This window comes from Sporothrix schenckii, assembly GCF_000961545.1.
Source record: "Sporothrix schenckii 1099-18 chromosome Unknown Cont47, whole genome shotgun sequence".
NCBI classification, from domain to species: Eukaryota; Fungi; Ascomycota; class Sordariomycetes; order Ophiostomatales; family Ophiostomataceae; genus Sporothrix; species Sporothrix schenckii.
The window spans coordinates 3,260,912-3,281,499 of NW_015971148.1; the positions used below are offsets into that span (position 1 = coordinate 3,260,912).

The following is a 20,588-nucleotide window of genomic DNA, read 5'->3' on the forward strand; positions in this document are numbered from 1 at the left end:
TGCTTATTTTAGGGCAAGTGCCGCACGCCACAGCAGCCCCAAAAGCAAAAAGGGGCAACAAACAGAATCAAAATACACAGAGTACAAGATGGCTACATAAAACCCACGCCTTACTGCTCCTCCTGATCGACGTCCGCCAGCTCCAGCTCCTCGTCCATGGCGAACGGGTCGCTGACAATGTGCCGACGCGCCTGGGTCACCACGACGATGCGGTCCACGGGGCTGTCTTCTGTCACCAGCAGCCGGTGGTGCAATGGCAGCGTCTGGCCCTCGCGGTTCGTGCGGCCAAAGGCCTGGTCTTGCTGGCTGCGCAGACGCAGCGGGCCCGTCAGGATCTGGTAGTTGGCGACCGTGAGATCGTTGCCCGTGCCGGCGTCGCGGAACGTGCCCACGAGGATGCGTGCTGTGTGGTGAACACCGGCGGGCGTGGGCGCGTCGAGGCGGTTGAAGTCCTGCAGCAGCGCCGTGCGCTCCGAGAGCTTGAGGTCGGCGTGCAGAAAGACGGGGTTGAACTCGGGGCGGAGCTTGCGCAGCGCCAGGAACACGAAGACGGCCTCGGCCATGCGCGGGCACAAGACGACGAGCTTCTTGACGGACAGGTCGGCCTTCTTCTTGGCGAGCACCGACCGGTTGGCGGCGTCGGCGGCGACAGGTGTCGGCAGCGCGCGTCGCTTCGAGCGGTCGGTCTCCATCTCGTCAAGAGTCGCCAAGATGGACTGCAAGTGCGGGCTGCCGTGAATGATGGCGTCGAGGTGCGTGTGGAAGAGTTCGACCTTGGTCACATCGTGGTTCTTGGCCTTGCGGATCTCGGCGCGGATGGCGGCAAGGCCAAAGTCAAGGACGGGGGGGTCGGCAAGCATGAGCGGTGCGGCGCCGGGGAACGTGGCGAGGATCTCGAGGTCCATCATGTTGTTGAAGAGTGAGCTGGACCGGACGGCCTGCTCCCAGTTGGCCGCGTTGACGTCCGCCGACGGGCCATCGGCCATCGACTCCCGGATCTTGACGGCGACGCGGGCCACTACCTTGCTCACGTCCTCGCGCAGGGGCGCTGGCGTGACGTGGACGACGACTTGCGCCGTCACATCCTGCAGGTTGAAGATGCGCTGGCCGAAGAACATGGACGTCTCCGTGTGGCGCTTGATGATGCCGGTCTGGAAGAAGCGCTCGGCACGCCGGCGGAAGTCCGCCGCCTGTTCGGGAGTGCCGTCCTCCGCGACCGCCTTTTCGTACGCCACCTGCAGCTCGCGCAGAGCGGCAACACGGCTGCCGTGGTGAGGGCTGGTCGGTTCATCCCACTGCGGAAGGCGCTGCAGAATGTTGGTGACTGCCTCGAGGTCTGTGAGCTTGGCCGGCAGGGGCGTACCGGTGATGGCCCAGAAGTCAAAGTTGTCGGTCGCGCTGTCACCGCCGCCGCTGCCGCCGCCCCCGCTCTGAAGGTGCTTGTGCTGCAGGGCCAGCGCAATCACATCGTCTTTGGCCTTGTGAAACTCGTCCACAAGCTGGATGCCGACGGGGCAGCCGTAGACAGTCTTGCGCCCTCGCGTGCCGGCACCGGCCTTGCGGCGGAGTGGCACAGGCAGCTGGAAGAACTCGGTCAGCTTCTCAGGCATGTGCGTGGCTAGGAAGATGAAGCGCTCCGGGTAGGCGTCCTTGGCGATGCTAGGCTGGTAATCGTGGACGACGTCCAGGACATTGGGCTCCCAGCTCTGCGAAAAAAGGCCGTCGCTGCTAACATGTGCCTGCGGGCGCACGCTCATCTGCAGCTTCTGCTTGAGACGCGGCGCGGGCGCCATGGTGACGTCCTCGTTGGACATCTTGCTGTGGAAAACGACCGGCTCAAAGAACTTGTGCTGCAGGCGGACGTGCTTGACTGTCTTGACCCAGTTGTCGAGGACGGTCTGCGGCGCAAGAATCAGCGAGGCGCCACGCGAGAAACTGTCGGCGATCTGGCGTGTGATGCCGCCCGGGTTGGCGTAGCACTCGATGCCCATGGCGTTGCCACAGGTGCAGGCCACACTCGCGTGGCCGGCCTCGTTGCGCGGCAGATGCTGCTTGGGCGCGACATTGCCGCCGCTGGCACCGCCCTTCTTGGCCTCGTGCTCTCGCAGCTGCCACTCCCGCTCGACCTCGGCGCGGTTGTAGCCAATGTACGCCCGCAAGAGACAGACCACGAGGCAAACGTACGTCTTTCCGGTGCCCATCACATCGGCGAGAACACCGCCACAGAGACCGCGGTCCATCCGGCTCGTCAGCATCCAGTACGCCGTCCACAGCTGGCTGGGCTTGACCCACATGTTGTCGGTGCCAGGAATCTTGACAGACCGTGCCTGTGCGTCCTTGTGCGCTTCCGGGTCGATGCACAGCAGCCGGCAACACTGCTCCCAGGCGGCCTGCTCGGGGGACTGGGCCTCGGGGAGCAGGGCGTGCAGGTCGCCCTCGACAGCGTCACCCTTTGAGGCGTTGGTGTCGAGAGTTTGGAGGATGGATGGGGGAGGCGGTGTGGGGGCGTGCTCCGAGGTGGACGACGAGGACGAAGACGAGGCTAGAACGGCTTCTTCGTCGACGACGACGTTCTCCGACTGAGCCGGGACTCTGGACATACCATAAAAGGGGTCGTACTCGTATCCGAGGAAGATGGTGTCGCCGTTGGAGTCGACGCCGGTGCGGAAGGGCACAGGGTTTCCGGTGAAGGTGACGCCGCCGCCCTCGGACGAATCTATGCTATAAGACCAGTTGCTCACAGGGGCATCCGTACCACCACCACCACCACCATTGGCCGCCTCGAACGCACCGACGCTGCTGGCCGTGTCATGGATGGACTCGCCGTCGTCTTCGTCCTCGTCGCCGATGGAGCTAGGCGCCTGGTTGGCCCCCGCCCCGTTTCTCTTCACCATGTTGGTAAAGAAGCTGAGAGTGGTGTGCAACGGCGCCGCCAGCATCATGTTGTTCATCTCAGAGACGTCCGAGTTGCGATAGCGGCCCTTGTACGAGACGGCAACGATGAAGTAGATGGTGGGCACCGGGTCGATGTTGTTGAGCGAGGTGCGGACATCGTTAAGGAACTGCAGGAGATGGTCGACGGAGAAGATGCGGTCACGGCAAGCGAAGGCGGGCGCCTCGGGGGCCGTGGATGTCTGTGTCACGGCGGCCCAGAGCACCCAGTTCGTCACGTCTCGGTCCAGCAGGTCGTTGTCGTCCTCGAGGTCCTCGACGAGCTGCTCGCAGTCAAAGTTGTCGACTGAGAAGGGATAGTCCTTGCTGTACGCCGGCGGGTGGCTGGCATGCCACCAGAGGCTGTTTTCGTCGGCATTGCCGTCCAGAGACGTGAACGGGAAGTACTTGGCCAGCGCGCCGTGCTCGCCCAGCTGGCTGTTGAAGCTGCTGAGGCTGGTGATGGGCGTCTTGGCGCGGCCTTGGTCGTCGACCTCAACACGGAGAAAGCGGAAGGGGACGTTGGCCAGCGTGCGCGTGAACGAGAAGGCGAGCGGAGCGATGGGCGTCGTGGGCGCGGCCTGTCGACAGGCAGCGACCAGCGCGCCCATGAGATGCTCGCCGTCGTCATCGCCGACAATGTGCCGCGTCGCGGCCTCGTCCGAAACAGCGGCCCATAGAGGGTCGAGATTGACGGAGAGGGTCTGGTTCTGGCTGTGATCGCAGGTCGGGCCCGAAGACATGGCTGTGGCCGAGGTGGAGGCTGGGCCGCGAGGGGCCGTGGAAGTGGGCTCGGTGCTATTGTTGTCTGTCTGCGAGGCGTGCATCTTGGTTGACATTGACGAATATGCAGGGGGGAAGAACAGGATAGGACGATGTGCCAACTCACAAGTGTTGAAAACTATCGGGAAACTCAAACGAGATAAAGTCTCAGTGTACGCTATTTTTTTGGTTTTGCAAACGGAAAACTGAATTCAAAGGTTGGAACAGGAAAGAGTGTGGGCGAGGCAGTATCAAACAGCCTGGAATGAGTTGGAAAAGTGCTGTGGTATGAAGATCTTGAAGAAAAGAAAACCAATCGACCAAGACGGCCGTTTGTTATATACAAGATGAATCTGTGCATGACTCTTTCAAGATGTTCACGCTGTTGACTTCATTTTATTTCTCCTCCCTACCTGTCCATCTACACTTCTCCTTGACTACTGTGCTCTGTTCATATTGTCTTGTTGGAGTTGCTTTGTTTGCATGTCTGGTGGAACATAACAAAAAAAGAGAAGAACAGCGGGCAGAAAAATGAATTTACTGTGAACAAATGACACAAACAAGGATGTGCCTATTTACACGGTCCGCTGTTCACAACCGTCAAAGAGCTTTGTTCATTGTGTGCCAGTTTCTGGTCTTCAAACAAAGAGGTGTGTGAAAGAAGATAATCTGCAGAGAAAAGGACGAAAGCAGTCCTTTTGTCTGCTTTATCATTGGCTCGTCTCAGGTTCTGCTCCTTTTGTTTTGTTTCGATAATACAGCGAAACAACGACGCCGTTTACAGTCTTGCTCGGAGTCGTCCAGGACGTCAATAAACCGGCCAATGACAATTCCGGATACCGCTGGGCCTTTGACAGCCACGCCGCATTATCGTCCCATTTTGTATTGGAATTTTGAAATTTTGAAATTTTTATTGAAAAAGGATATACCTGATCTTCTGCGTGTCCAGTCCTGGACACCTGCCTCTACAAGACCGCCAGCCGTGAAAAATACAACGAGAAATAAGAGATGAAAATTCATATAAACAAGCCTGGCGATAAAAACGAGGGCGAGGCCTAAATCACAGGCTGTATTGTGCTGCACAATCAATCAACATTGGTGATAATAAATTGACAAAACCTGTGCGTAGAATATTCGCGAGAAAACGATAACTCGTGTCGTCGCGATGCCGATGGTCGCCGTATGTTGTCGATCGGGGATACGAAGGGTGTCTTTATAAAACCATTTCAAGATGGCAGACTACCGCGACGCCGGCGGGACCGCTAGGCCCGTCGGTATTGACGATACGGCACGCTGTGGCTGTTGCTGCTGCTGCTGCTGTTGCCGTCGTGCTGCCCGCTCTGGTTGTTCCGGTACGAGTTCGGTGGGTGGTAACGACCACTGCCGCCGCCGTTGGCACCGTGATTACGTCCGCCGGGCAGTGGGCCGTGTGCATTTGACCGACTGTTAAAGTGCCGGCCACCACCACTGTTGTTGCTGCTGCTGCTGCTGCTGCTGTTGTTGACGTTAACGTTGACGCTGTTTCCACCGCCGCTGTGCGGCAAGGTGTTGCCCGTAGCCGGCGTGCTGGTAGGTGGGACCGACACCGGCACACCGAGACCACCGCTCGGGGCGGTCGGTGTCCTGGTCGAGCCGGTGCGGACGTTGTTGCTCTCCCGGATGGCATTGGCCACAGTGACAGCCGCCGCCGTAATGCTTGGCGGCGCCGGCTGGCTGCGCGCGAGGAGCGGACTCACGGCCGAGCCCGGCGCCGGCGCGCCCACGGGCGGCGTGTCGGTGCCACGGCGCAGCTCGTTGTCGTCGCCGTTGCGCTTGGGCGGTTTGAAGTTGGTGTCGCGGCCCTCGCGGTAAATCTCCTGCAGCTGGGTCTCGAGAATGCCGGCGTCCTCGTACTCGAGGAACTTGCGGTACAGCTTGAGGGCGGTGCGCGCGTCCTCAATCGAGTCGTGCGTCTCGAGCTGGATGTTCTCCTTGAGCACGCTCCAGGCCAAGAACGCCAGCGACAGCTTGCGCAGGCGGGTCTTGAGGAAGAACAGGTCGATCGTGTCGATGATGTGCGCCTTAGGCACCTGGATGTTGATGACCCGGAAATCCTGCTTCAGGCCGTGGCCCAAGAACTTGCAGCCCAGGTTGAGCAGCACCCACAGCTTCTTAAAGGCGCGCTTGAGCGGCACGAGCGTGTGCGTCGACTTGCGCGGGTCGAGGTCGTTGGCCGTAATGCCCGAGTACAGCGTCAGGTAGTCCACCACGGGCTCCTTGATGATGATGTAGTCGTCGATGAACGGCACGCCCTCGTCCATGCCCTGGCCGCGGACGACCGACACGCGCGCGAGCGCGTGCGTCATCGGCCGGATCGTCTCCATCTCGCCCTCGGAGTTCATCTCGATCTCGGGCTGCTTCAGCGCCACAAACTCCGTGTCAATCGCCAGAATCGTGTCGGGGCCCGGCCGCTCGTGCGTCGGGGACAGCGGGCGATACGTGGCCTCGCCTCCTCCAGCCTGCTGTTGTTGTTGTTGTTGCTGCTGCTGCGGCGGTGGCATCTCGTTGTCCATGTACAGCACCGACGTGTCGATGCGGCTCTTCCATTCCATGTCGATCTTGTTGTTGTCGCTCTTGAGCTGGAACAGCACCACAGACGGCGTCTTCCAGTTCGTGTTGAAGGACAGCGCCTCCCCCGGCGACGTCTGGCGCACCAAAAAGTCATTGAACAAGTGCCACTGCGGCTGCTCCGGCGGCGTGGGCTCCGAGTAGCCAACATTGACCATGGCGACGAGGTGCGACTTGGCCGGCTGGCCGCCATTGTCGACGCTCACGGCCATGCCGATCAGCGAATACACCTTGATGTCGTGGATGCCGCGCTGAAGGTGCAGCTTCAAGTCCTCCCCTTCGTAGCAGAAGAACTGGCCCGCCGTGTCGACAATGATGCCAATCTCGTCCGGCAGCCACCCGGGCGTGCCCCACAGCCGCCGCAGCTCCGGGTAGTTGAGGTTCTGCGGCCCGCTGGCGTTCAGCGTCAGCACCGACGGGATGCTGGTGATGGTCTTGCGGTTGAGCAGCGTCTGATACCGCTTGCAGACCTCGCACCAGCCCTTGGTCGACGAGTCCTGCTCCACACTCGACTTGAGCACCTGCGAGAACGTCACCTTGGGGAACTTGGGCCCGCGGCTCGTCGTGCGCTGTGGCGCTGGGTACTTGAGGTTGTTGACGTAGGTCGACACGGGCCGCTTCGTCTCGCTTCGGCAGGCCATGCACCGCATATAGGTGATGCCCGACGTCGCCAGCGCGTCCTCCATGGCGGTCGAGTCGGGCTGCATGCGGCTGAAGTCACCGGCGATCTGCGTCAGCAGAAACCGCGTAAGATTCTGCAGCATCTCGGTGATGGGCGTGTTGGGGTTCTCCTCCTCAATCAGCCGCAGCTGGTGTGCCTGCGGCAGGCTGCTCAGCGTCTTGAGCATGTTGGTCGCCTGGCACGTGGCACCCTCGGCTTTCTGCAGCATGTCGCAGAGATAGCCCAGTTCGCACAGCAGACACTGGTCTTCCAGACACGCACCCGCGGCGTGCTGCAGTGCCAGGTTGCGGATCGTCGGCGTGAACCGCAGCAGCTGCAGCAGCGCGTTGGCGTACGAGTTGGCAAAGTGGTTCTCCAAGCCGGCATACCGCGAGCGGTTGTAATAGCCAAAATCAAAATCGTCGACACCAAATTTGCTAAATTTGATCTCCACGTTCCGGTACATACCCGGCGCTTCGGGGCCGAGACTAGCAAGCTCCGACGACGCCAGGGCCGCACCGATCTCGTCGACACTGTTGGGGAACGGCGGCTGCGCGGCACTGCTGTTGCCGCCGTCGCGAGACCGCTCGCTCAAGAACTTGGGCGCCTGGATGGTCTGGGTCGTCTTGTTTTCGTCCTTGCGCGTGTCCTCGACCTGATTCGGCAGTGTGCCCGCTGTGTTGGGTGCGTACCAGCCGTGTTCAAAGGGCGTCATCGCCTCGAGCATGCTGTGGTCGTAGCGTGGCGGCGGTGCGCCGACATCCGACACAAGGCTGGGAAAGGCCGACAGCAGCACGTCACGGTAGTACGGGACACCGACAATATTGAACGGCAGCGTGTCGTCGTTCTCCTCGTCAGACCATTCCTCCCACTCCGTCTCCTTGTGCGGCGGCTCGACCGTCTCCGTCTCAATCATGGTTGGGTACTCGGTAAACTGGATGCGCGCCGGCGAGCCCCAGAGATGCACATAGCAGTCGCTGTCGGCAAGCACGAGGGCTTCGCCCGTCGGAGAAATTTCTATGCGCGCCAGATACGACGCAATGTTCGCTTGCTTGACATTGCTCGTGTTCGGGCTCATGAGGTCGATAATATGTATCTGCCCCGATGTGGACGCGACAATGGCCGTCGTGACCATGCGCGGATGCATCCGCACAAAGGCCGCACACGGCGGGAAGGGGATCGGCGCCATGGAGGTCATCTGCTTGAGGTCAAAGAGGTTGACGTACGGGTCGAACATGACGGAGCCCTGCTGCTTCAAGGTCGCGCCGCACGTGACCAAAAAGTCCGCCTGCACATCCATGTCGTGGATGAAGGCCGAGTGTGCCGTCCAGCTCTTGAGGACGGAAAACGTCGCCGGGTCAATGATGTCGACGGTGCCGTGGATGGTGGCCGCACAGATGAAGCGGCTGTTGCGTTTCATGAGAGTGTAGTTCTCGGCAGTCTCAATCTGCCGCACAACGTCGCCCTCCTTGAGGTCCACCACGAGCATCGTGGTCTGGCGACCGGCCACGAGCACCTCGGACATGGACGCCGATGTAAAGCCCATGCAGCACATGTCGACCATGGCCTCGTGGCGGCAGTTCCACAGCGGCAGGCCCCGGCGCAGCGCCATGTGCAGGCCTCGCGGCCCCAGCGACAGCACGCCCGTGTCGTTGAGCAGGATTTGGCGCACCTCGCCGTCGGTCGTCGGCTGCATGACGTACGACACGTAGTTCTGAACCTCCGAGCCGTAAAAGGCGGCCACGCGGCCCTCGCTGTTGCCCGTCCACATCAGCTCCTGGGTCGTGTCAAAGGCCAGCGCCGACACGGGCGTGGCTGCGGGCTCCTCCTGGCCGCCATTGGACGAGCTGAGCTGCACGCATGCAATCTCTGTCCACTCGGGATCCATTTGCCGTCGGGCCGCGGGATCACATTCCCGGGAGACGTCGTCGTACGGGGGGTGCTTGTTGTGTTTTTAATTCGGATTCGTTATTGGACGCGGACGGGGTGGACTGCAGGAAAAGAAGGAAGATCAAGGTCGGGGACCGCTGCCTCTCGCGCACATTGTCCGTACTTGAAGTGTGGGGGTGGTCAAGTATACTGCATCGGCGGATGTAGGGGTCGTACGAGCGGCTCGAAGAGTGCCAATCTCATCTGCAGCATATGTTGGACGCTGATGCGATGAAGCGGAAAGTGAGGTCAATTGAAGGAAAGATGGGGAACCTAATCGCTATCAGCGTCGCAAGGCAAGGGGGGGTGCAGGCGCCCGAAACGGAAAGGGGCTAGTGCAGCTCTATGGCGGGAGAGGCAAGAGCAACCCGCACTGCGCGTGCGCTGCTCATGCGGGCCCAGACGCGGTGCTTGTTGACTTTGGCCCAGTTGGGTGGGGTAGGGGCTGGCGCGCCGCTTCAAGGTCAGTCACGTGAGTGGACTTGAAGCGGGCCGGTGCATTAATAGGCTCGAGAGGCTCACCGACGGCGTGGCGTATTAATACTGCACATGTCAGCACGAACAAACGCAAGGGGCGAGGCAAAGTTGTAAATTGCCTTTGCAATGTTTCTATTTACGTATTTTATAAGGGCTGTGATAAACTGATAGTGTGAAATTGTGTTTTAATTTACTTGATTTTGTTGATTTTCAAAATAATAATAATGATTTAAAAATACAAAGATAAAATAGAACCAAGGTAAATGGACATGAAAATTATCAGTTTGCAACCCGATAAGACTTAACTACGTTTATCAATACTCCCTGGTACAAAAATACTGAATAGATCACTACCGAACTACGCGTCGTCACACAATTTTACACCCAACTTTATTTCTCACAAAGTTGGGACAGAGACCTTATACTGTCATATTTATTCATGATTGATTTTCGTTTTCGCCGCTCGTCTTAGAAAAGACCAAAGTTTGACGAAGTCGACAAAAATCAAGGTATACAGAATACCAGGGTATGTACTAGAGCATCTTAAAACGGCGTGTGCAGAGAAGCAGACAAGACAGCAAGGAAATACAAATGGAGGCCAGTAGCAGACGGAAACAACAAAAACACCAAAACATAAAACCATAAACCAGAAAAAATTCAAGTGTAAGCGGCCAGCACGGTTGTGGCTGGCTTAGGATGGCTTGTTCCGTTTACTTGGTGAGCCAACCGAGGTAGTCGGCAACAATCAACGTCACCATACTGCAGCGTTATTAGCGTCATTGTCCATATTTAACAACACCACAAACAAACCAACGGTTTTGCGGGTTTGGATGAGAGGTAGTGGGGGAAGAGCAAGGCTGAGAAAAGAAAATACAAAAAACAGCCTTGGCTAGGGAAATGCACTTACGCATGTGGTGCAATGCGCACGTAGTATGTGCCAAATCCACGGTAGAAGCGCAGGATGCCCTCCTGGCGGGCCACCTTGGTAAAGCAATCGGCCATGCCCTTGTATGGGAGCCGACCGTCGGGGCCCTTTTGCTGCTTCTGCAGCCGTGTCTTGACAAAGTCAAAGGGCAGGGAAAAGAAGGAGGCAAAGAAGCCGGCAATGGCGCTGGCGCTTAGCGTCTGGGCGCGTGTCGACATCGTCGTGCGCTCCTTGAGCTGGGCCTTGGCCTCGCTGAAGAAGGCCAGCTGGCCAAAATTGAGAGCCATGGCACGCACTACGGTGGGTGCGGCACCGGCCCAGAGGCCGGCCACGCCCTCGGAACGGGCAATGGAACCGAGGGCGTCAATGACCGAGCGGTAGTTCTTGCGCTCGGCAATGGGTTTGAGGCCGTCACTCTGCATGCGGATAAGGGCAAGATCGGCTGGGTTTCCGATCATGGCGGCGATGCCACCGGCCGCCAGGCCGGCAGTGGCACGGTCACCAAAGCCAATGGCACGGCCACGTTCGCGGGCCCGAACGCTCAGGCGACCCATGAAGGTATCGAAACAGCCCAGGCGGGCCGTGGTGTAAACAGCCTGGCGCAGAAGGCCGGCAGATAGGCCGGTGTACAGGTCGAGGGCCTTGCCGCTGGCCAAGATCTCACGGGTGACGGACAGCGGGGTGGGCTTAGGGCCACCGGCGACGCCTTCACCGGCAAGCTGGATGCGGACCTTGATCATGTCGACGGGCTGGATGACGGTGGTGGCGACCATGCCACTGAGGCCACCGTTGATAAAAGGGAGGGCGGCACGCATGAGGGGCGTGTGAAGGAAGTCGGCAGTGGCCGTAGCCACGACGGCGGCTTCGCTCTTGGCTGAATTCATAACTTCGGATGACTTAGACCGGGCCGCTTCAGCTGCCTGCTTGATGGTGTTGCTGCTCATATTGGTAGGAGGGGAGATTTTTTCGGGGGTGAAGGGGGAAGCGGCGTCTTATTATGTGGGAACGATTTGAGTCGATGGACAGAAATGGAAAATAACGTAGTCTGGCGCCGGAGTGTAAATGTATATCAATTATACAAAATAAAACGGGGACTGTTCCGAAAGAGGGTCGTTATTAGTAAAGACTGGTCATCGGTAATTCGACGTGATGGGAATATGAGATGCTTCAAATTGGACCAACGGGAACTGCATGACTATGCAAGAAATGATAACGGACGAAAAGAATAATGCAAGAGAAATTGAAGAAACGATCAGAAGTAAAAGATATAACCAAAAATTAAACTTCAGTAGGAAAGAAGCAAGAACCAAAACGAGTCATTCCCAAGCAGTTGCTTGTTCGTCCACCTTTGCTGGCGATTCTTCCAGAACAAGTAATATGATGATACCACAACGTTTCAGCCTCCGATGGTCGCTGTGACATTTGCAGGCATCTCTATAGCTGCTGGCAGATAGAGAAATTGAGTGACATGTTCCGAAGAGAAGTAAAGATCCACCCACACGCTTGTGTGGCCAGCGATTGGTCTGAACTCTTGTAGCTGGCCAGGCCATGTCATCATAAAAGGCGCCATACCCAAGAGGAGAAGAGACGAGAAAAACACATATGGAGACTACTCCATCGTCCTCGCCAAATAAGAATGTTTCATGTCAGATGCCAGATGCCAGATGCCTTGCCTTCTTGGCTACTTGTTCTGGTTGCCCAAATAATTCCGTGGCTAGCATGAGTGGGATGAGTCGCCGTTGGATCGTGTAGCCGACGATGAGCCGAAGTTTTTCTCGTTCTTCGTTTGCTGGGAAACAACCCGCTTATTGGATAGGAGGGGAGGCTGACTGGCCGCTTGGCCTATCTCGGAAGCAAGATGAGGCATCGGTACACAATAGAATGGAGGAAAATGGAGAGGTTCAACGTGGACAGTGCCAAGGAGGAAGGCTGGCAGCGTGTAAGTGAAGTGGATATGCCAATCCAATCAATGCACGGACGGGGGTAGATGATTTGGTTCTCTGCCGTGTTTGGTTGGCCGGGTTGGGCCTAGGACGTCCGCCTGTTTGGGGGTATTTTCGGGAACGACAGGGCTTTTCGGTAAAGTAATGGATAGGTGAGTGTTTCCGACGGAAACGCAAGGGCCGCCGTCCGCAGCAGCGAAAGAGCGGTGCTAAACGAGAAAAGGACGAGAATAGACGGCAAGCAATCCGGCCCCATAGTGAAGGTGAGGTAATGGATAAGTAAGTCTCCACAGATTTTTTTTCTTCTTTTTTCTTCTTTTTTTGTCTTTTTTTTCTTTTTCTCGTTGGGCTTCCGTAGATTTTATCTGCGATTTTCCCTTGCTGCATTTCGATCTTATTTCGTCCACCAGTGGGAGGAGGGAGGTCGAGGCCAAGCGCGAGAGAGTGGAGCCGAAATGAACGTGTAAGTCAGTTGCTATGCGAGTGTGCTTTGGGTGGTTTGGTGATTTTGGGGACGTCTTGACGAGAGTGGGTATTTCAGAGGGGCGGCAGAGGACACGCAGATGATCAAGCTGCATGGCGCTGGAGTTGACCGTGGCCGGGAGCTTCAGTGGGCATAGTTGGAGACAACACAACAAAACAAAGAAAAGTTAAAAGATGAAAATGGACAGACACATTGTAACGTACCAAAAGGCTCTGGAGCTTCAAAGCTTCTAAACAAGGCTCGGCTAGGTCAATATGCAGACAGGCAGACAGAAGAAACAAGTGAAGGGAGAACGGCTTCTTCTTTCGGTCGATTCGCTCGATTGTTGGTTCTGATATGTGCGGAGAGATGCGGGGTTTTGCAAAAGCAAGAGCTCGTTCGCCCTGATTGTTTGTCGCTGGTTGCCACAACTAGTGCCCTAGTTGTGGTAATCCGAATGGAGAAAGTCGGAGGTCAGATGAGGGTGTGGAAGAGACCTTGGAAAGTTGGGTGGTAGCGTGTGTGGTATGGGTGGTATGGTAATGGGCACGCGCACCGGCAAAACAAGACAAAGAAGACGTAAGTGACAAGAGAGAAAGAGAGGGGAGAGCTGGGACGAAAGCTGAAATGAACAAGTCCAACAAATGGATGACCCTTGGAGCAAATGAAGGAAACGGATGTCGAGAGAGGGCCTCGAAATATAAAAGCTGGTTAGGTGTATAACCTGTCGGATACCAGCGAGAAGGCGATACGCTTGCGCAGGAGGTCCGTCGATGAAGAAAGTAATGCACGAGACGATGTCTTAAAGCCTGCAGAAAACGACAAAAGTCCTAGAGTAAGGTCACAGGAATGCTGATTGTTTCGGTCACATAGAGAAGATGCAGTCTGCAGGGCTTCGGATTGGAGAAAGTCCGTTAGCTGGCTATGATGCTGCGAGTCGCTGCGAGGCAGGTTCAGATATGTAGTCCTGGTTGGTCGTGACAGAGATTGAGGCACGAGAACGCCCCTAGAGATATTGGCAAAGAGGAAAAATAATAGAGAAGACAGAGGATGGGGGAGGGTCAGGGGAGCAAGATAACAAGATGGCGAGGAAGCACCAGAATAAAAAGAAGGACAGATGGAACAAGGCAGCTACGACTACGAGAACGGCAGTACGAAATAATGGCAAGAGCGATGGGCGAGAGCGACGGCGAGAACGGCTGTGCAGAAGGAAAGAGCAAACGAAAGTCAGGAAGACAGGGAGGAATGGGCAGGAACTTGTCGGGCGCTACAGAATTAACTACGGGCAGGCGCGGTCGGCATCGAAAAAGAGCACCAGAATTGCGAAAGAAGGAGGCAAAGTGAGGCGGAGGGGGGATGCGCAAGACCACACAAAAGGACGGAAGAGGGAGGGGGAAGTGACTTATTCGTGACTTGGTCCAAGTCAGAACCAGAGTGCGTGAGAGAGGGACAGAACAAGTACGCCACCGCACATCACGGATGTCCAGCTTGGGCCGGCGATGGTACAAGACAAGCAGCATGATGTGGCGTCGTCTTGAACGGATGCGTGATGACAGGTCGATGCGAACAGTTTCTGAGACGGTGAAAAGCGATGTCTGCTTGGTGATCGAGGCGCAATATTCCTCTGGAGCGGTTTCGCATTCGAAATCATGGTGATGCGATGGACTGGTGAAGTACGCCGTGCTTCATGTGTTGCTTTGGCGTTGTACTCGTGCACCTTCTTTGTGTGCGCGATTGACATCATAAGTGTGCATTCCCCTCTTCTTGTGTTTCTGCTCGTTCCGTAATCGACACTCGACGCTCATTGTCACTCATAAGTATCTGACCATTGCACCTCCCTCTGTCCGTCCATCAACGCCAGCTAGGCCGCCATCCATCTCGAACCGCTACTTTTGCTTTGTTTGAGCGGCCTTTCATTCTTCTGCTGTTCTTTGGCTCGTATGTTCTGCGTGGTGGCCACACTTGTGTCGCCTTTCCCCTCTTTCTGCAAGCGCTCATTCGTCCTCCCTACCCTCCATCATCCTGTGACCACGACCATGACAGCCCATCCATCCTTGTTTGGGGATGCAAATAGGCTGTCGGCATATGTTCATTTCGCTGTTGCGTGGGTTTCGATGCTCTCTCTAGAATGCTGCTCCTTCGCCTTACTTAGATGGGAAGCAACCTTTATAGAGTACTTTTCTTGAACCGGTGACCCAACCCTCTTGTGGTCTCGAACGGTGGTGGATGGTCTTTTTGACGCCTCGTTTGTCCCTGGTTCCTGTCTCTTTCCCATTTCCCCTGATCTCCATGGCTTCGATGTTGCCCTTCGTTATACCCACGACGCTTGTTCCTGAATAAGAAGTAGATATCGTCTCCATCGCCCTGGAGGCGATATCTCCCCTGCCCTCGTGCCTGCATCGCATGAAGAGCTGCAAGGCGCGTCGACTCCAGAACACAAGAGCGGGTCCTTACTTGGGCCGCAGCCTCTCAGTAACAATGGGCACGGCTTGTGAAGTGCGGGGTATTGTTCCGCACGCGAGCCAATGGTACGGCAGGCTGTTTGGTTGACGACGTATGTATTACATATGAGGATTTCTTGGATGGACGCATGTCGAGGCGGCTGGCCGTTCTTGCCGGCTGGGGTCTTGGATGCGTTCTTGCCTTTTGTTCAATTCGGGATGACATCTGTGCTCTGTATGTCGTGAGAACGACCCACTCACTACTCGGCAAGTGCGCTTGAAGATTGCACCTTTGACAATGTTCGAGGAAGGAGCCCATGACCTCTGTCGCTGTCTACCATCGCTCTTCATTTACTGTAACTCATTTATCCCCTGTCCGTCTCGAAGCTTTCGTAATCCATTTGCTTTCCTTTGTTTTCTTTTGCGTCGTCGACCTCGCACTTCGACTCTTGCGGACATAAAGGCGTTTTGCTGGGGTGTCTCGCGCATGGGGCTGGCTAGAATCTAGCTGGTGACACTGAGTATTTCAGATGGGTCTCCAATCGTCGTTATGACATATTCCGAAGCCGTATCGTATTCCATAGATAGTCGTCACTAAGCCTCTTCAGTTCGGTTTGCTCCGTACATATACCCGCTTACTGTGTCGTGCCGTCAGCTCCTTCTCCGAGTTACACTTGTTCAGGCGGCAGCCCCACAACGCACATTGACTCCCGGTTGTTTTCGGAGAAAGAGCACGGCAAGAAAGCGGTTCACTGCATGGCACTTTCCCAGTATGTTAACAACCGTCACTCTTCTGTTTAGGTGCATAATTCCTAACACGTTACAAAATACGGCTTCTGGTGGCTGTTGCTGCATCGTTACCACAATGGAATTTGTCCAATCCACCCGCCATCTCCACAACTATCCGTCACAATCGCCTTACTGCTGCAGCTACACTAGCGTGCTCATCATATGGAGTCGCTTTCCACTGAGCTACTGGGACGCTCCACGTATCTAAGCTGGCTGCTGGCCAACTGCCCCCACAACGATGCGGAACAATCGTCGTCGTTATTATGAAGGAACCGGCGCCGCTTCGGGTGCCATCCTGGTGCCTTTTTCTTCTTCTTCTTCCTTGATCAGACCATGTCAGGATGGAAACAACCTTGTCCATTGACGAGGCTGTGGAAATACACCCTAGAAGGCCTTGAATTTTCGGCTCAAGGCCAGTTAAGGTAGCCGATACGCCCGGTCACATATCTGTCCCAGGTGACAATTTGGGCCTAGCGTGCCGGGCCGGGACCGGCGATGTATGCAGTATTTGGAGGTCCACGGCAAGAAATACGGCAAACCGCAAGATGCCAACCTCGGAAGAGAGGGAAGAACAAATGGCGATTTACGACGACGACGATAAGTGACGGAAGGACGCCGTCCTTGAGTTGCCTTTTTTGTTTTGTTGACCCGAACACTGGCCATGCTAGCTTGAGGTGTTTTCTTGTTTGACGGAACAAGAAACGGAAGTGCACACCTACCGAGCACGGCCACCCTGGACACAATCGACTAGACACACCGGTCGGAATTAAGTCGTAAAGCGATCCTCCTTGCGAGCATCCGAATTTCAAGCGAGATATTTACTTAAATGGATTGTCGGCATGGTGAGCCAGAACTGCATTGGCAACGTGGACGTGACCTGACGCAAGCAGCTATTGTCACGCCGTCGGCTCTCACCGATTGTTGATTCCGCCAACTCGGAACAACCTTTGCTAACCGATGTTATGCGATGAGGTCGGGTCTGGGTCACGCCCAGGCCCAACTTGGTATAAGTCGGAAGTTCCGAGCAAGATTGGTTACCTCGGGAGTCCCGACGGAAACAATTGAGGCATTTCGTTCCCTGCGCGTCTCTTCTAATCTTATCGTTTCTAACTTCTATCTAATTTTATATTGAAATATTCAAAGAAAGTGATTCCAACTCTTGCCTTGCACGAACCACGAAAAGACCACTCGACGACGCTCTAGACTGCAGTGGTCACTGGCGTCACCTTGGCCGCCGCCTTCTCCTTTTCTGCAACCACGTCTGTTTCCCTCGATCCTTTGCCGTCCTCCGCCCCATCCACAACCGGCGGAAAGTTAATGTCTCGCAGGTACGGCGTCGGGTCGGTTTCGTCCATCTCGCCGCACGTCATGGTGACGCTCATCCAGCCAAAGGGATTCACGGCTGTGTCGGCCGTTGTTGTAAAGTTAAAGTCCTCCCACCGCGGGTGCTGCAGCATCTTGCGGTAGCCATTCGCCGAGCCGGGAAACAGAGCGACGACGCGGCCCTCGGATGTGCCGCGCTTGAACCACGACGTGCACGGCCTGGTGTAGACGGTCCGCGGCACGTACGAGCCAATGTAGCCACTGAACGACTTGAGGGCGTCGTGCTTGACGGCCATGGTGCGGTAGCCCTCGCGCACGCACTTGAGGGTGCACTGACTAATGTAGTCGGCCCGCGACTCAATGGCCAGGATGGAGGATCCGGAGGGCGGCGCGCCGTTGGGCTCCAAGAACATCATGTAGTCGGGCATGCTCTCGGCCCAGATGCTGACATAGGCCTCGGGGTAGAGCGGCTCGGCTCACATCTGCTCGAGGGACACGCCACCACGGCCGACAACGGGGTAGCGTGGCAGGTACGAGGTGTCGAAGCCGGTGGCGGTGATGACGAGGTCAAGGTTGGGGATGTGCTGCGGCAGACGGATAGCCGCACATACGCCGCTGAACCCGGCGCCGGCACAGATGACGCGCACCGGACAGGTATCTTTGATGGCCTATTCGGGCAGTTCAAAGTGGTAATCCTTTGCTTGGGAAAGCATGGTGGAGGGGTAGTTGCCTATGGCGACAGAAGCAGGAACGAAGCAGAGAAGGAGGAAGGAACGATGGGTACATTTCCGGGGCGGACAATAACTGCCCACGGGATGTCCCGTTTCGGAAAGAGCGTTCGCAAGGGAGGGAGACAGCTGGTGATGTTAAACGACGGCAATATATTCTAGAGTTAGTATGGACAAGAGACGGAGTGGCAGTGGCAGAGATATCCTTCAGACAGGAGTCGAGTAGTCGACCGTGCAAGTTGCAAGGCGGCCCTGGGCCATGCAGTCGGCCTATGATCGCCGGCTCACCATACGGGGTGAAGTGGAGAGGGAAGATGTTTCCACAACAAAACGGCCTGCCAAATAGGTCTATATATTGAGGCTGGTTTTCACGCCAGGAACTATGACATGTTCGACCACAGGAGAATATTCGGTGTTTTCGTCTTACAATATGCTGCCCATGCAAGGGAAAACAGACAAGGAATGAAAGCGGATATGACGCAGCTACCAACTAACAACCGTATTCTTATGTCTTTATCTCTCCACATTTCAAAAGTAAAACAAGACAGACTAGCGTGAGATCGAGGTCCTGTCTTGGTGCTGTTCGGGAAGGCTTCCCCATTGCAAAGCGTCAAAAAGTCTGGGAAAGCACACTCCAAGGTAAGCTTACAAGGTCTGTATATTGCCCTCAAACTCTCGTTCCTAGACCCGCGGTGCGGTAGAGTGAGGCCAGACAAAAAGAGTGACGCATATTGATAGCCACGAAACGCAAGACGGGGAGAGTCGGTATTTGTGGTGAAAGGTGCAGTGGAACCAGTTCGCGATGGCCACAGAGAGTAACGGGAAGCGCACGGTTTGTGTTTATTTCCGGGAGCATCACGCGTACTGTGACGAGGTGCAGGCCATAACGATGGGCGCTGTGAGCTGCAGTTCGTATTAGGGCGGCGTTGAGTGTCGATGGTGGGTGGTATGGTGGACAAGTTGCCATATACGACGATGCTAGTTGTCTCCCATCTACTGCTTACTACTCCACAACTTTGTTGCTTCTTTGCATGTTTCCCATCTTCTCCATTCATTTCGTTCTTTCCGTCTTTTCCATTCTCTCCGTCCTCTCCAACCTTTCACTCCGTTTCCTTTCGCACTGGCATTTGACACAGCCTTGTTGTGCGTTGTGATGGTTGCCATGAGTCGGACACACCACAAAGTGACCTTTGGCCGTACACCGCGGCGATGCCATTTTGAAACATACCGGGCTATCGTGTAATAAGTTTGGGAACGCTTTAGTCTGCAGTCTCTCTTTGGGCCTTTGACATTTCAGCCACACTCCCACTCATCCACGTACCAGTGATGCTTTGTTCCGCCTTTGGATGCCTTCGACGGTGTTTTGGTCTTGGTGTCCTCTTTTGTCGACTTGACGGGATCAGCGTCGGCGTTTTTGGATGTTTTCGTCATGGTGACGGCGAGCCAACAGTTGAAAAGAATGAAAGTTGTCGTTGCCGTGCTCGTGTGAGGTAGTTCTTGGTAAGATGTTGCAAGAAATATCATGATTGTTTATTGCGAAGCGTGGTGAGTTTTGCGGTTTCCAAGCATCCGTCCAGGACAAAAGCAAGAGCGGGATTCGTTTGTGCGTGGCACAGAATGCATGGGCTAGAAGATGATTATGGTTGGCACGGCGGCAATGTGCACTTTTCTGCGTATGGGCCCAGTCATGAATGACTCCAAAGGTTATTGACATGTGAGGGAGAAGTGACAACTCGGAGAACCAAATATGACAAAACCTTTGACGTGAAAAGTCACTGATTCGAACATGTCGCAATACGAGCGTTTTGCTGTCCGCATAACGATGAACATGCGTAAAAGAGAGGACAATAGAGCGTTCACGCAACGTTGCCCGATCGCCGGCTTGCTAACTTGCGCTTCCCTCACATAGATTTTCGCGGAATCCACGCCAAGGTCGCCCACATGCGCCACGGTCCACTGGAAGACGACCAGGCAGTCGTCACTGGCCGTCCGGTGGATGTGCTCGGGTACGCGGTGGTAGTCAATGCTGACGACGACATGGCCGGCGTCGCGAACAATCATGCGTGCGAAGAGGTCGTTGGCCTGGATGCTTTCCAGGGTCCATTCATCGCCGTGGATATAGACGGCGTAGGGGCGGCCAGACGGACGAGAAGGCACTGGCGACGACGGTGACGATGGTGACGACGGCCCATAATTTGGCTTATAGGTGCGGACGGGCATGAGTTGGCCATTTTTCTGGGGACGGTGGTGTCTCTGGTGGTGATCTTGTCTGGCAGATCAGGCATGAGGGACATCTCGTCCCGCGTATCACATCCATCCTCCAGTACATGTCGCTACTGCTCGACGGTGTCCTCGAAGTTGACGGCTGGGCAAAAGCCGAGCTGCTTCTCAAGCTGCAGCCACTCGTCGGAAAAGCCCTTCGCGTTGCGAGGCCCGCAGTTGTGATGGAGAGTGTTGGCGGCGGGGGACATGGCTATATAAGGTAAATCTGAAGTGACGTGCGAGCGAAGAGAGACAATCGTGATGACGAGTGACGATGACAAGTGATGGTGACGAGTGGAAATGCCGAGTGATGTCGAGAGATGACAAGTGATGACAAGTCATTACGA

General features: G+C 55.9%; 8 protein-coding genes across 8 annotated transcripts; 1 reads left to right on the forward strand and 7 right to left on the reverse strand.

Moving 5' to 3' along the window:
- Nucleotides 1-110: 110 nt before the first annotated feature.
- SPSK_03904 (uncharacterized protein) lies at nt 111-3,758 on the reverse strand (the record flags this gene model as incomplete). Its single annotated transcript, XM_016730719.1, has 1 exon — nt 111-3,758. The coding sequence occupies one exon, from the start codon at nt 3,756-3,758 to the stop codon at nt 111-113; it is 3,648 nt and encodes a 1,215-aa protein (XP_016585584.1).
- A 1,197-nt stretch (nt 3,759-4,955) lies between these two features.
- Nucleotides 4,956-8,849, reverse strand: SPSK_03891 (PAB-dependent poly(A)-specific ribonuclease subunit 2; the record flags this gene model as incomplete). The annotated part of the gene is made up of 1 exon (XM_016730706.1): nt 4,956-8,849. One exon carries the CDS (start codon nt 8,847-8,849, stop codon nt 4,956-4,958), a length of 3,894 nt encoding a protein of 1,297 aa, XP_016585585.1.
- A 1,421-nt stretch (nt 8,850-10,270) lies between these two features.
- On the reverse strand, nt 10,271-11,236 carry SPSK_04456 (solute carrier family 25 (mitochondrial oxoglutarate transporter), member 11; the record flags this gene model as incomplete). Its single annotated transcript, XM_016731263.1, has 1 exon — nt 10,271-11,236. One exon carries the CDS (start codon nt 11,234-11,236, stop codon nt 10,271-10,273), a length of 966 nt encoding a protein of 321 aa, XP_016585586.1.
- A 2,544-nt stretch (nt 11,237-13,780) lies between these two features.
- Nucleotides 13,781-14,110, forward strand: SPSK_10596 (uncharacterized protein; the record flags this gene model as incomplete). The annotated part of the gene is made up of 1 exon (XM_016736940.1): nt 13,781-14,110. One exon carries the CDS (start codon nt 13,781-13,783, stop codon nt 14,108-14,110), a length of 330 nt encoding a protein of 109 aa, XP_016585587.1.
- A 3,017-nt stretch (nt 14,111-17,127) lies between these two features.
- On the reverse strand, nt 17,128-17,679 carry SPSK_04596 (uncharacterized protein; the record flags this gene model as incomplete). The annotated part of the gene is made up of 1 exon (XM_016731397.1): nt 17,128-17,679. One exon carries the CDS (start codon nt 17,677-17,679, stop codon nt 17,128-17,130), a length of 552 nt encoding a protein of 183 aa, XP_016585588.1.
- Nucleotides 17,680-17,727: 48 nt separating this feature from the next.
- Nucleotides 17,728-18,240, reverse strand: SPSK_10591 (uncharacterized protein; the record flags this gene model as incomplete). Its single annotated transcript, XM_016736936.1, has 2 exons — nt 17,728-17,919; nt 18,193-18,240. 2 exons carry the CDS (start codon nt 18,238-18,240, stop codon nt 17,728-17,730), a joined length of 240 nt encoding a protein of 79 aa, XP_016585589.1.
- Nucleotides 18,241-19,272: 1,032 nt separating this feature from the next.
- SPSK_04750 (uncharacterized protein) lies at nt 19,273-19,503 on the reverse strand (the record flags this gene model as incomplete). The annotated part of the gene is made up of 1 exon (XM_016731544.1): nt 19,273-19,503. The coding sequence occupies one exon, from the start codon at nt 19,501-19,503 to the stop codon at nt 19,273-19,275; it is 231 nt and encodes a 76-aa protein (XP_016585590.1).
- Nucleotides 19,504-19,683: 180 nt separating this feature from the next.
- On the reverse strand, nt 19,684-20,450 carry SPSK_04521 (uncharacterized protein; the record flags this gene model as incomplete). Its single annotated transcript, XM_016731325.1, has 2 exons — nt 19,684-20,248; nt 20,317-20,450. The coding sequence occupies 2 exons, from the start codon at nt 20,448-20,450 to the stop codon at nt 19,684-19,686; spliced, it is 699 nt and encodes a 232-aa protein (XP_016585591.1).
- Between the last annotated feature and the right edge of the window lie 138 nt (nt 20,451-20,588).